At 40.1% G+C, this 14,449-nt stretch overlaps 1 protein-coding gene across 1 annotated transcript in view; it reads right to left on the bottom strand.

Moving 5' to 3' along the window:
- Nucleotides 1-6,146: 6,146 nt before the first annotated feature.
- Nucleotides 6,147-14,449, bottom strand: part of LOC104159782 (mitogen-activated protein kinase kinase kinase 9-like) — a 45,259-nt gene continuing 36,956 nt past the window's right edge. Inside the window, 4 exon segments of the mRNA XM_009697777.1 lie at nt 6,147-6,628; nt 7,889-8,704; nt 9,380-9,564; nt 14,323-14,449. The exon segment at nt 14,323-14,449 is cut by the window's right edge and continues 21 nt beyond it. Of these exon segments, the coding sequence (XP_009696079.1) occupies nt 6,147-6,628; nt 7,889-8,704; nt 9,380-9,564; nt 14,323-14,449 (1,610 nt within the window).

The raw sequence follows: 14,449 nt of genomic DNA, 5'->3' as shown, positions 1-14,449 counted from the left end.
CAGGGATGCACGCACACCAGTAAATGGGAGGACACGAAATGTTTACTGTGCTGGTATCTGGTCTGATGTGTGATGAAGAACACTAAAGTACTGATAGAGCTACAACCAGGAGTTCCCTCCAAGAAACAACGGCAAGGAGGCATGTGAGACAGAAGGCACCTAGAATACAGGATGCATCTAACACATACATATGTATTTCACAGGCTTAAAAAAAAAACAACACCCCTCAAAACAGCAAAAACCAAACAGTCTAAGAAGCCATTCTCAGTAGGAAAATTGTGTTCCTGGTCACTTAGAACCAAAGGGGGAAAAAAAAAAACAAACCCCACGATTTTTTCACTCATGTACAGAAGGAAATGAAATATGTTTCTTTTATACAAACATTGATGAAATGCTGAAGACTTTCCAGTTGCAAAAAAAAAGGGAGATCCTTGTTAGAGAGGAACCATAATAATTCCGGTAGCTACATCAGACCCACCACCCAGTCACCAGTGGCAAATTACCTTTTAATCAAGCACACACAACTCAGCCTGGAAATGGCTATTTTTAACATATAAAAATAAAGCTGATGTAGGTCATTTCAGAAGCTGTATTCATCTGTGACCAATGGCAAAGCTGCTTAAAAAAAGCTGAGCATGAGAAAAAACAAAAGCAAATGCACATTTTTAACTGCAGCATATGACTTTCTACTAGCGTGTTCAATAGAGGGAGCAGCAGAATAAGCCATAAATGCATTTCCATACTGCCTCGCAAAACTGTGAAAGTAGGGCTGAGGAAACAATAAACATTAAGTTCTTCTTAAGACTCCTTTGTTTGTTAACCACAAAAAAAAGTAAAATCTAAACCACAAACTGAATTGGAAATAGAGAAAAATAAGTAAAAATTTGGTTAAAGATCCTTTCTGTCTAGCTAGATACAATACCACCAACTGTGCAAACCACCATATTCCAATCTTACAATAGGAAACTTAACAGAAAAACATAGCAAGACATTCTTTCCTAAAGATATCTGAATTATATGATCAATCAAAGGCTTATGAAGTCTGAAAGTTATCCTCTGTGACAGCATGAGTATGTTTTGGTTGTCTTTGCACATACATGTTTTATTTATTGCTTGTTTGCAAATATGTTTTAATGTGCCTATCCCCTCACTCTTAATGTCCACTTTTACCCAAATTATAGCCTTAAGTGAGCTATAAATGGAAGCTAAGAAACTGTTCTGCAGCAACAGGATAAGGATCAGAAATCTTCATTTCCAAATATAGGTGTCCTTGTTTCATACTGAAAAAAGTGAAGCCATAAGGAGGACCTGTATCACTGTGCAAGATACAAGCCTTCTTATTTGCCATACAGTTGGTAAGAGTTCTTGACAGTATTTCTAAAACACATGGAAAAGGTCAGAAAGCAATAAGCGCTTTTTCCAAGAAGAAAGGCTTCAAAAAACCCAAAAGAAACAAAACCATTAATATTAGCTTAAAATTACTTTAAAAAGTACCAGGCTATCATTACATTTTGGAATACAATATTAGGTTTGGTTCCATACATCTAAAGGGACTCCAGGTCTCATATTCATCCCACAGAGATGAATTAAGTTTCAAATAAAAGTTAAGCTCAAGACCAAAAAGTGACTCAAGATGGGAGGTTTTCTGTCATTTTCTATTTAACAGAACACTCCAGATGGCAAAGACCTTTCTTTACTTGACCATTACTGCCTCACCTTCAACAGAACGAGAGGTATCCGGTTTCATGACAAATTGAAGTAACATCTCTATGCAGCATTGTCCATAAAGTCTTAATATAACAGCATGCTATGAAGAGGAAGGCAACTACTCCCATTCCTAGAGGTACAGAAAAATACTTCATCATAAAAGCATGCCAAACCAGAACGAGTCTTTCCACATCAACCATGAAAAATTCACTTTGAAAATGCTCATTTTGTTAGAAAACCATTATAAAAAGAATATTTTCACTAAGGTGCCCTGCCCCATACTGAATATCAACCCATTGCAATAATAATCTGAAGAAAAAAAAATACTTATAAAAAGTTACATCTGCAACTCTGAAAAGGATTGAAAGGAGGTAAGACCTACTTGCTAGCAAAACAGAGCATTGTGCAGTCCATAGGAAGCAACAGTATTAGAAAAAAAAAAATCCATAGCTATTATCACCTTAATTGTGACACAAAAGCTTTCTTCTCCCTACCTGTCCCACACCCAATTTCTGTGAAACCAGTAGAAATTTATCAAAAAATTTGTCTTTTTTTTTTGCACTGGTTACTATGTCTCTGCTTTCCCCCCAGTTTTACAGGAAACAAACAGGCTACAAGAATAGCATACTTTGAAGGGCTGCTAAATGTTTTTCTATTTCCTAAATCAGCACACCACTTACATAAATTAGTGATACATAATGCCAGCTGACTATTTAAAAGAAAATACACATGTATTTCCAGACCAGAAAAACTTCTCTCAGCAACAATCTTACTACCAGTTAAAAAATTTGTCACTTCCTCTGTGAGCCCTGTAATTACTTTAGCACATTTTACCCCGTTCTTTTGTCATTGTTTTAGAATGCTCAGTGATTTTGTGCTCTCATGTTATCTTTCTCTCATTTTCTCAGCAAAAAAGTGCAACTTATTCAGATATTTAGGAAATAATACATTTATAAGAATTTTTTTATAGCAGGATTTTCACCATCTTCCTCAAGAACACTGCTAGAAAGGTATGTCAATCAACAATATTCTGAAACTTTTGTCTCCCTGGAAAATAGGAATACTAGTAACCAGTAGAAAAAAGATTTGTGAGCTGACGGGCTCCTATCTTCTCAGTATCTAGTGGACTACAGTAAAGCACTCCTTTGGAGATCTGGAGCACCTCAGCTCCCACAACTGGGGAGGAAAAAACCCAACAGACTCAGAAAGGAGAGAAATCAAGCCAGGATTGGATAGAAAGATATAGGCAGAGGTTATGAGTTAGCTTAAACATGCACATAACCTCTGGGCCTCAGGACACCAGTTGCCACAACTTTTGGGATGCCCAAGGTAAAACACCTGACAACACTTTGCCTTGAGCGACCCTCTGCCTGTCAGAGAATACCCCACCACCAGCTATAGTTTTGTTTCTACCACAAACTCCTCTTGCCTGATACCTCAGGTTAGCCACAGGGCTCCCAACTGCAAGACAGTTATGGGTTGATGCTCGAAGACTAACTCATTTTATTTCACCTGTTATATTCAATGAAGACAATTACATCCAAGGGGTGTTTAAAAAAAAAAACAAAACACAAACCAAATACCAAACATTTTGCTTCTACCTAGTATTTCTGGCAGCTTTGTGATAGAGAATTATCTAGGTTGGAAACTCAGATCTGCATCCTTGACTCCTTGTCATCTGTCCTACCCAGTTCCTCTGATGTAGCGATAACCATTTGGTCTTAGGGAAGATGCTCTTCGGAGCAAAATACTTTTAACAGGTCAGCTACACACCACTTTCACCAAGGGATTATCTAAAAGGGAGAGAGGGGAAGGGGTTTTGATACTTCATCCTCAACTTTCCTAAGCAAAAGAGGTGACAGAATAACTTGGTTTTACAGATGTCTTGCCTGCTGGGAATGTGACAGAAACCTTACGGTTCACTTGGTGAAAGCAACTAGCCAACTATCAGGAAGTTTAGTGGGCTGAGTTAAGACTACATGACCTAGAAAGGTAACCTCCCATTCCACACAAGTAAATGGATCTTAAAGATTATCTGTTCAAATGGAGCTATTCCAGGTGATGTCTTTGCAGAGCAGATGATGCTTCTTATGACATTTGCAACGACACTTTTTGGATAGAAAACATTACGTTTCACAATGCCGATCCAGTTTTGTTTCAGACTTTTTAAAATGGTAAGGGACACTATGAAAAATAGATTATTGTTTTAATCTCCTGCTTTTAAGTCTCTGGCTAGGCTTTCCTTGAGTTTGCTTCGGTGGCACAATCGAAATTAACCATCTGTTTGGGTGGGTTTTGCCTTTTTTGTCTCTGGATCACAAGCTGAGTTTTCAGAAATAGGAAGCAAAAGGATGAATGCTTAAGAAATCAATAATGCTACAGGTCTACATTTAACAAAAGTGTAAGAAATGTTTTGTTTTTAAAGTATCTTAGCCCCACATCAGAATACCTTGCCTACAGAGTCAGCAGTCTATCCAGCTTCAGCAGCTAGTGTAGCATCATTAAGGCTAGCTCGGGAGCATCCAGTGGGGAAGGCAGCAAAAAGTAATTCTGCCATTAAACACGTTTCATGGAACATGATAAACAAGAAATGTGTGACCTTTCTACATAAAAACTTACTGTAATTGCTTGAAAAAAAGGGTGCACTTGACTAATGGCAACATGCTGGTTTCAGCCCTCAAACAGAATTGAAAAACCTTAAGTACAGTACTTCCTCACACATGCTGGTTTTTAACATCAGGTTACAAACATCTAAACACACAGGTTCTCTGTGCTGACAGCTGCGAGAGTATTTGGCTACGCTGCCTTCACAACAGGACTGGACTGCCCTAACAGGATGAGCACTGTCAAATCAGTTATTTGCACCCAAATGGTAAGCAGATTAGCAAAATGAGCACAGATCTGTACAAAAAGAATGAACAGATACATGGTACCCTGCAATAAAGCAGACTACCCTATTGCACTCATATAAAGGCTGCATCCCTTATTTATAATGCTGAAACTGAGGAAGAGTGAAGCTCTCATTAAAGCCCATAAAGATATACCTGCAGAGGCACAGGCACACTTGCAGTCTCTGTACAGAAAACTGAGCATAAGCACACCCTATTTGTTTGACTTCCTCCAAGACAGGGGTCTGTTCTTGTGTGAGAGTTAGGAGTTTTTACATATTTGAACAAGAATGAAGTTTTACATGTCTATAGTTTCTTTCACTCAAAGATCTCAAAGGACTTTATACTTACTACGTATGTCCCAACCCCTCCCCCTGTGAGGTAGGTATTATTCCTATTATTTACAGATGGGGAAATTCAGGCACAGAGGTTACATTATTTGCCCAAGGTCACACAGTGAGTCAGTGACAAAATAAAACAGAATCCAGATGCTCTGATTCCTATTTGCACAATCCAACTACTAACAAGCCTCAATTTCAAAAGAGCCTTAAACAAGTATCAGTGTGCATAAGAAAAGTCTTGGGTTTCAAGGGCCACTCCTAAAAAGTGTAAGAAAGCAGGAAAAATAGGAATAACAAAAAAAGTGAGGGGATACCTAACTTACTTCTGTAAGCCAACACAGCTGAGGCAGCTTGACTATGAGCCTGGGATACAGGGTGTGGGAAAAGGAGGCTGATGGAACCAAAGTTTGAAACAAAAATGCAAGTTAGAGTAAACAACCATACCATAAGCCTTCATCTCTTTGAAAACACAGGGTAATAGAAAAATAGGGCTGAGAGGGACCTCAAGAGATCACTGAAGTCCATCCAACCTGCCTTGAAGCCAGGATCAACTACACCTACTCGTTCCCAATAGTCTAGTTAGTATGTTCTCAAAGACCTCCATCAGTGGAGATGCCATGTCCTTCCTCTGCAATCTGTTCTACCTTGCACTATTCACACAAGCAAAAGAGGACAAGCAAGTCTAAGATAGGTACTTCTGCTCCTTCAGTGGGGGTACCATGATTCCCAGGCCTATCTATCGATCTAAATACATTTCAGAGAATGTAGTCTCCAGATATTTACTTGTTTCTCTTCTCGATTCCTTGGGAAAACATCAAACACTGGTGTCTGCTGTAATGTAATATTTGAGTTTTGAAAATAGTGATTAATACCAGGATAGATACCAATATACTTACTGCAAGTGCCAAATCCTACAAGGTCAGTAACAAAGACTTTGATATGATAATTTTAGCTCATTGCAGATTCAAACTGCAGTAAGAGGGCAGGGAAGACTACAGAAAAACCCCATAGCAAAAGTCAGCAGCTCAGAGTTGCCAAGTTTCATCCAACTGCAGACAAAAATCAGGCAGTTGAACAACACATCTTCAGCAGAGGCAGCACCATATGATCTCTGTAGCATCCCTCCATCTCATCTGTCTTCAAAGTGCATTCTCAGTGCAAAAAGTAGGATTGAATTTAGAGGGGCTCACTGTCCCCAGTGGATTTCATACTAAGACCAGAATTCTTGCTTGAGTTCATATGCTGCAGCTTTGTGTGTGTTAAGTTCACTTCTGCATAGTGGAATGGTGCTGTCCTGGCTCTGCCCCTCAGCATCTATGTCCAACAGTGTCCGCTCCTCTACAGGAAGACCCACCTGGAAAGGAAGCAGTGCAGGCAGTCCAGGTCTCTCTTCTACAGTGCTGCTGCTACTAGCAAAACAAGAGTCCAGATTGCTTGGAGTATCAGTACTTGAACTGTTTGCAGAAGATTCACCCTTGGCATTGCTGGGTGACACAAACCACCAGGGATCAAGCCGCTGCCGACTGGCTGCTGGACGTGGCCGGGGCAGGAACTCCAATGTCTTGGGTCTTTCCAGTGTGGGGTCCTGCTGTGCATTCCATCGTCTCGGGGTTGGAGGAAAAACAAGGTTGGGGTCTGGCAGACGAGGGACCTCATTGGGATCTCTACTTGGACTAGGTGTTTTTAACACACCTATCCAAAACAGAGAATGTAAGAGAAGAGGGAAACATGTTAGATGTCACTGCTAAATCGTTCCAACCGATCTTAGTTTATTTTATGTACACTGTGAAAACATTTTCAAAGCAGAAAGACTCCATTCAGAACCTACAAACTCCATGTCTTCAAGATTACACCAATCTCAAGAGAAGAACTGGCTTCTTTATCCCTATACTGTTCTCAACACATTGCAAGACACCTGTTTCAATGATCTAGCACAAGCAGCAAGTTTTCGTCATTGTCTCATTTGCTTTCTTCAGTTTTCAGACTGGAGAGCACGGATTTGACCTCCTACCAGAGGTGAGGACTCTCCAAATCCTTCAGAGGGCACATCAGCCATTAACAGCTTGAATGGATCAGGGAGAAACTTGGACAGCAGGGTATGTGACACCTGTCTGCAGCGAGCAGGCCCAACTTCCTGGAAGAGCCATTTAACACTACCTACTGTGGAAGCTGCCCAGTTTGTTTTCATTTAGGGCTGGGGTAGGGGATGGTGTTTGGGTTTTTTTGTTTTGTTGCTTTTTTTTTCTAAACACAACATAACTCATATTCATTAATACCATTTTAATGAGTATTCTCAGCTGCATTAAACCACATTTTACTGCAGATTGCCATTCAACAGATAACCTCACATTTTGTTTTACCATTGGGAAAAGTCTAATTAAATCAGATTTTAATTTATTATTCTAGTCTTTTTTCTCTGAATTACTAGGGCAAGAAAACAGGAAAGCATTTTTAAAGTTAAGTCACAGCTACTCCTAAGACTGCAAAAGTGAGAAAACTACCTACCCAGGCAGGTTCCTCTTGCTTGCAAAGGAATAAGAGCAACAGTGGCACAGCCCCAACCTGCTTTAGAGATCCAGTTTTCACTGCCTTAAAGATCAGAATTTTCTTTGAAATTGTAACAGCAATACAAACAAGTGTAGAAGGAATCCCAAAGAACTGCTAAAAAGTGCACAATATTTGTACTTTGGTACCATCTTTGTCTAAGAAACAATACTATGCCCTGCCTCACAGCACAGTGGAGCAGAGTTACTTGGCACAGAGATGCTGGAACAGAGACCATTACTGCATTATTCTGTTCATTATTTATGCAAAGATAATATCCATAAGCTCTTCTTGTGGGCTGGCCATCATAATGGATGCTGTATAAGCAACATGTTTACTTCCTAATAAGTAATTATACTGTTTGGGTCTTTACTCTGAAGAGGAAAAGGAAGATGGCTGAAAACCTACCTGCTCCCAGTGCTCCAGTTAAACAGCTACTGGAAGGGCATCCACTGGTTGGGCACCCATTGACAACTAGTCCACTCCCTTTGATGGCCCCATCTGAAGGTGTACGCCTGTGCCCGCTTTGCTGGGTGTGGGAAGAGACCGTCACGTGTGTGGGAGTGAGGGACTGGTTGGGGTCTTGTTTGAACCTCTCGATCTGGACATTGACTAGTGGGTTGGTAATGGCTGGCAAGGGAGCCTTGACTGTCACTGGGCTGACAGGCATTTCATACACCACAATCTCATCACTGTCTGAGCGCAGCAGGGACCGTGTAGAATTACATTCGGAAATGGAAGACAGGGAAAGAAGGGTCAGGGATGTGGATGGCTCGCCTAGCAACAACATGGGATCCTCTTTCCTGAAGATCTTTCGGGAAGGTGGACTAGTGCTCCTGCGTGGGCGTCCGGCTCGCTGAAAAATGCTGTCACGCTTCTTCTTCTCTTCCTTTGGTGCCTCTGGCTCCTCCTCAATCAGCAGCTGACATTTCCCTGCTTCTAACAGATCAAAACCCAGACCTGCAGCAGCCAGCACTGCTCCACAGCCAAGCAATGCAACCTCACATCGCTTGTGGTGGGAGCCGCTACGTTTGAGGCTGTTGGTGGGTGTCAGCTGTGGGGTACTAGTAGCAGAGTTCACAGGGGTGGACTCCTCATTGGCATCACTAGAAGGGCCATCCCAGTCTTCATTCTTCTGAAAAGGGATGCAGAGGTATGACTGATTGTGCCCAGGTGAAGGGTGCACTTTGCCCTCCCCATTAAGACATTCGCTGTCTTCATCATCTGGAAAGCAAATGAAAACAGACTTTGCATGGATGTAACATTTTGACTGGCAGATTTCACTGTCTTACAAATATATATGAAAATAAGCTTCTCCTCAGAATTTGCAACTGTCCTCATCACAAGCATCATTCACCAACTGCCAAACACTCACAGGCTATTGCCTCTAAAGCAGATAGGCTGAGACAAGTAAGTGGAAACACTATCAAAGTGGAAGAAGTTAGTGACATATTCATCTATTTGGGATCAACTGCAGAACAGCAGTTCAGAAGCAATCTACATCTCAGTTAGTTCTAGAGTAAGTTTATATGTTTGGGAGTGAGGAGCAAAGGTAGGAAAATTGTAAGGATCACTCCTTGCAAGTGAAGGTGTAACCATGCTGCATGTCTAAATATCATTACATGAAAGGTGCTGAGAGGTAGCATGGAGCTTGAATGGAGCTAGAGGGGAATTAAGAGAAGCTTGTTAGCTTGAAGGATAAGGAACACAAGCAAAAGAGGTGAACAAAAAGAAAATCTAGAAGGAGAAAGGAGGTACTTCATAAAGAATAAAAAGAACAACAGATACCACCAAAATGAAACATTGCTGTAAGGTACCAGGTGAAGTTCAGGAAAGGTGAGGTTCATTCAAATGTGACTGGAAGTAGGGATGAGAATATAGTCGAGGGAATTCCTTTACCCATCTCTGCTAAGCTGGTGAATCCTGGAAAAGCAGGTGCAGTTCTCTGGATCTTCCCAAGGTTAGGTGCACTGGATGACCACTGTTTGTATCCTTCTACCAGAGCTTTCAGACTGAAATAGTAGAAAGATGGGAGAAGATGTACCATGCTCACAACCAATTTTCATTCCCTCTTTCCGTATGCTCTATTGCTCTACTTAAGAGTACACATGTATCCGTCTTAATTACATAGATTTGAAGTCCTCCTGTATCAAGACATTTTGCAGCATCTTTACAACACCTTAAAGTACAAGTAAAGTCAAAAAGTCCCTTCCTCTTTTGTTACACCATGGCAGTCAAAAGACCTCTGCTGATAACCAACAGCTATGAATGCAGAATAGTAGAAAGCACCACTACAAAAATCAGATTAAACTTTTCCTTTTTAAACCAAGGCAAACCTACCATGGCAGGTAAAAAATAAAGTACTCAGCAGGAGGAAGGGAAAAAATATCTCCAAAAACATTTCCATGTGAAATACAAATGAACAACAAAAGTCAAAGACCACTAACTGAGACAATAATATGCTAAAGTCATTGTACAGCAAATGCTGTTACATGCCTCTCCTCTAAAGAACACACTGCATTGAAGTACAGCCAGTTAAAATCATATGTTCTAGATTATGGAAAAACAGGTAACTAAAATCATGTAATTGTTTCTTTTACTTACAGACCAAAAAAACCCACCCCAAAACCCACAAAAACAAACAACTGAAAAATGCCAAACTAAATCCCTACTTTGACATCATCTGCATTTAAAGGTATGTCACCATGCACCTGAGCTTATTAGTAGTCCCTATTCCTAAGTATTCATTACCATCATCCTTCTTTGTTCCCTGCAGTACTTTTACAACATCAGGAACAACTTTAGTAAGGAGCACAACTTTCTGAAGTATCAACACTCGGCAAACTTTCATTGTTCAGTTATCAATATAGTCTGCACTGGGAGATTTCTGCTGCCTTTCTCCAAACTCCAACATGAAACACATCATAGTGTTGGTGAAAAGCTAACATACACTTAGGACGGGCAGGAACTGAATGAAAGGAGTAAAAGGATCTATGGATAGTCTGAATGATCTCAACTGGACACACATGAGCATCGACTTGTTATTGAAAGAACAGAAAACTCAGGAGATGAGACCTCTTCCAGTTCCATTACTAACTTGCGTTGCTCTTTGATAAGACACATAATTCATTACAATCCTTCCCTTACAGAGAAAGAAGGATATGAGCATATAGAAGTTCTCGCTCATGATTCTTATTTTCTACAAGAATCACTCTGCATTTCTAAGATGGCTTCCATTGCAGGATTTCAAAGTTTTATTATATCAGGGTTTTTTGCCTTGGTATGTATTTTTCCTCTATTCTCTACCTAACTGGGATGCCCTGCTTGTCCCCAAACTATACTGCTATAGCAAGGTCACAAGGTCTAAACTTGATTCGGCACATGTTCAGTTGGTTGATGACCATGTTACAGGCATTACACTAAAAAGTATCCTGTGTAGTTCTCAACTGTCTTGAAGGCCCATCATTTTCCCATCCATTAACAATTCTGGCACATGCAATACCCTGCTATGAACTTGAATCCAGACAGCACACTGCTAAATCCTACTTCTCAAGACAGACAACCACATGGTTTTACAACAGAGATGCAATTCAGTGTGTGGGTCTGTTCTTATTTACTCCCTCCATACTATACTCAGCTATGCAACACAACTCACCAAATAATGTTATATCTAAATTATTCATGTGCACAACATGCATAGTTAGGATAAATACTAAAAATAGAGTAGCATATTAAGGGAAAGGTGGTGAGTGGAAACGAACCACGTTAGCAGTGTGATCACCTCCAAAAGTAAGCGTCAAAGCTCTTACAATGTAGGGAGACAACTATCGAGGAAGGGGAGATTTCCATGGAGCTGGGAAAACACATACTCTCTTCTCTGCTTGCAGAGATAGCCAAGTTGTAAGCGATAGGCAACAGTAATCTTCAGTTTAGCCTTCACCTTACAGACATAGTTATCTAAAGGGTCTTGGGAATCGCCCTTTATTGTACAGCAGGACACATCAACTTAGTATGCTTCTTATGACTTCTCAGAGCAATCTTCCCTTGCAAAAAACAGACTGAAGATATGCTGTTACTGACAAAGCACAGCTCAATCTGAACAGAAAGATAAATAGCTTCCAGAATAATTCCAAGGCCTGCTACGTTTGCCTTAAGGTTATAAAATCTTCATCTTTCCCTTTTATTTTTTGCTGCTTCTCTCTCTGCCCCAAATTACAAGCAGACCCTGAAGACCTGTGCAGAGGATAGCTGCACATCCTCTTAGTTAGACAGTAGTGTGCATTTGAAAACAAATCTAAACGTGCTGACTTAGAATGCATTTCTACTACAGTAGTATTTTCCGTTACTGCTCCAAGCAAAGAGCAGCTGGAATGATTTGAAAACACTAGCAGCAAAACTACCTCTTTCAGTCACTAGCATGACAATTCAGGAACCTAAAGACTTCTTATTTGTAGTCTATTTATATTAAATAACTGGAAGGTTATTACTCTGTTGTATTATGGTTGAGTTACTTCTCTGTTGCCTTCTTCTATTGGGAGGTCAAAAGCACCTCTCTTTAGGAGTGATAAGGTGACAAGGCTTATTTGCTCAGCATATTGCAAAAAACTTCCCTACAACTGTAAGATGGCATCTCCGGTGTCTTAATACCATTCTGTAACACCATGTTAAAGCATTAATACAATACTGTCATAAATAAAAAGTGTCCATTCCCGGGCTCACCCCTATTTAGCTTGCAAGATTTTAAGAGAGAACTGCTAAAGTCCTATGACTACCCCACATCCAGTGTCACCTTCTGTAAAATCAGTAACATCACCAGTGTGAAAACTTAAAACCGGGTAAAGATTACCCATGCCATAGCAATAGTCTGAGACCAATCAATGTCAAGTTTAAAAACAATTAAGATTCACCATGTATCCTTGAGAATATACCATAAGATCACAACTGAACTGTCACAACAGCAGTCCAACATAAAGCTTCATCCAGTCCATAACTCAGCATAGCAACCTTCTGCTGCTGTGCATATTTCTTACGCTCAAGCATAAATGCAGAAGGGTGAATAATCACTGTCTAATCTTTTCACGACCGCCTTTACTTGATGTTAATTACAGGTCAGTTTACTCACCCTAAAGAATTTCACTGCAATTCCCACAGTGTCATTCTTGCATAAATTTGGAATTACCTCTTGCGGACAACACATGGAAAGTGATAGAAAAGATGAAGATTCAAGTTCCCTTGACCATAAAGTTGTGTAAGCAGCTAGAATAGCAGCATTGTTGCAACCAGAACAGTGTCATGGAGACCACCCGAACCAGACTTCTCTATCCTAAGTTTAGCTTTTCACTTTACCACAATTTTTATCCCCTACCCTCTAAAATTAGATTAAAGAATACTAAAAATAGCAAGCATTCTGTCTTTTGAACCACTAATGTTTATTGCAAGTCTTCTCACTTTAAATTAAAGTCGGCAGTCCAGCATGGCCTCAGCAAGAAGCAGTAGTTCACTGTATGTTAATCATACCGCCCTCTCAGCAACATTATCGTGTTTCAGATACTCTGCAAAATGCCATAGCTGTGTTGAGTCTCCCTGGAAAAGGTGATGAATACAATAGAACATCTCAGTTGTGGTGAGAACAGGATAGTCTTAAGAGGAATCATGGCTAGCAAGCAACTCCTTTCCAGCTGTCTGTGCCCAAAAGCAATTCAGTGCTTCAGATTGTACAGTAATGAACAGAAAATTCAAGAGCTTTATTCCCAGAATTCTAAGAACAAGATTTCAAGGTAGAAGTGTTTTTCTACCAGCTTCACTGATCTCCTGCCCTTTTATATAATCAATGATTGTAAAGTATGACATTCATTTTAATTCTATAGAATATTATACTTCATCTATAGAATAGGTAAAGCATACGCAGCATTCAAAGACGCTTCCTCCACATGGCCCTGTTAACGTACCAAGAGTACTTCTGAGGGAGAACATATTTTGGTGTCATTAGAAAACACTTCAATACATGCCCTTTTGCAGAGGACTGCTATAGTGATGCACTATGTAAACATCCGTTTTCCAGGAATTTCACACCTGAGGCACATAATACTAAAGATAAATTATAACCAGTTATTTTATTTTCCCTGCTACAAAACATGGCAAGAGTCAAACTATCAATTTAGCAGAGGAAAAAGGTTTAAACTGCACTAAAAATCAGAAGGCATTCAAACCTCTTAGATCAAAATACTGCTATGTTTAAAGCAGCGTTTTGGCAAGGATCCATTGGAGTCCTGGTACAAATAATTCACACACACAAAAAAAGAAGCCACATAACAAGAATCTACAGAAATAGAAGTACAACCTGTATCTCTGCAAAAATCACTTTCAGGAGGCATTCGCTCAAGGTATGTGTCCTTTTCAAAAGCCTGAAGAGAAGATATTTGCCTGGCTCTACCAGATACTTTTGAAATAATAGCATTTAAGACAAGAAAAAGCATAGCTGAGAACTGTAAAAGAGAAGTAGTTTCAGATATGATAAGAAACTACAGAAAGTTGAACCTGAAAATAAAGAAAAGCTATTAGAGAAACAGTTTTGCACAGCTAAGAAGTTCCACTGCTTACAAATACATATAACAAGCTAACAGCAGACAGTGAAAGCACCAGTCTCTGCTGGACCTCCAGTAAGTAAGGGACTGAATGCAATCCAGTTTTGTAATCTGCTCTGAGTCTGTAACATCTCTGGTACGGTAAATAAGTTTGGAAACAGCAAAATGTTCGCAAGAGAGATAGGCAAATCTCCTGTGAGCCAGTTCATAACCAGCTTTATAACCTGGAAACCAGTCTGGTTCCAGGCCTTCTCTTACCCATCTTCTCCTGCACCTAGCTCCTTGTGACAAAGTGAGCTCGGTCCCCAAGTGCGTCCCTTTTTCTTCTGGCCTCTCTTCTCTTCTTCCTCTCCTTCTTCCTTTGGAAGGACTGAGCTTCGTCCCC

The sequence above is a fragment of the Cariama cristata genome, unplaced genomic scaffold, assembly GCF_000690535.1.
Source record: "Cariama cristata isolate BGI_N322 unplaced genomic scaffold, ASM69053v1 scaffold5603, whole genome shotgun sequence".
Taxonomy (NCBI): Eukaryota; Metazoa; Chordata; class Aves; order Cariamiformes; family Cariamidae; genus Cariama; species Cariama cristata.
This window is presented reverse-complemented; position numbering and strand designations above follow the sequence as displayed.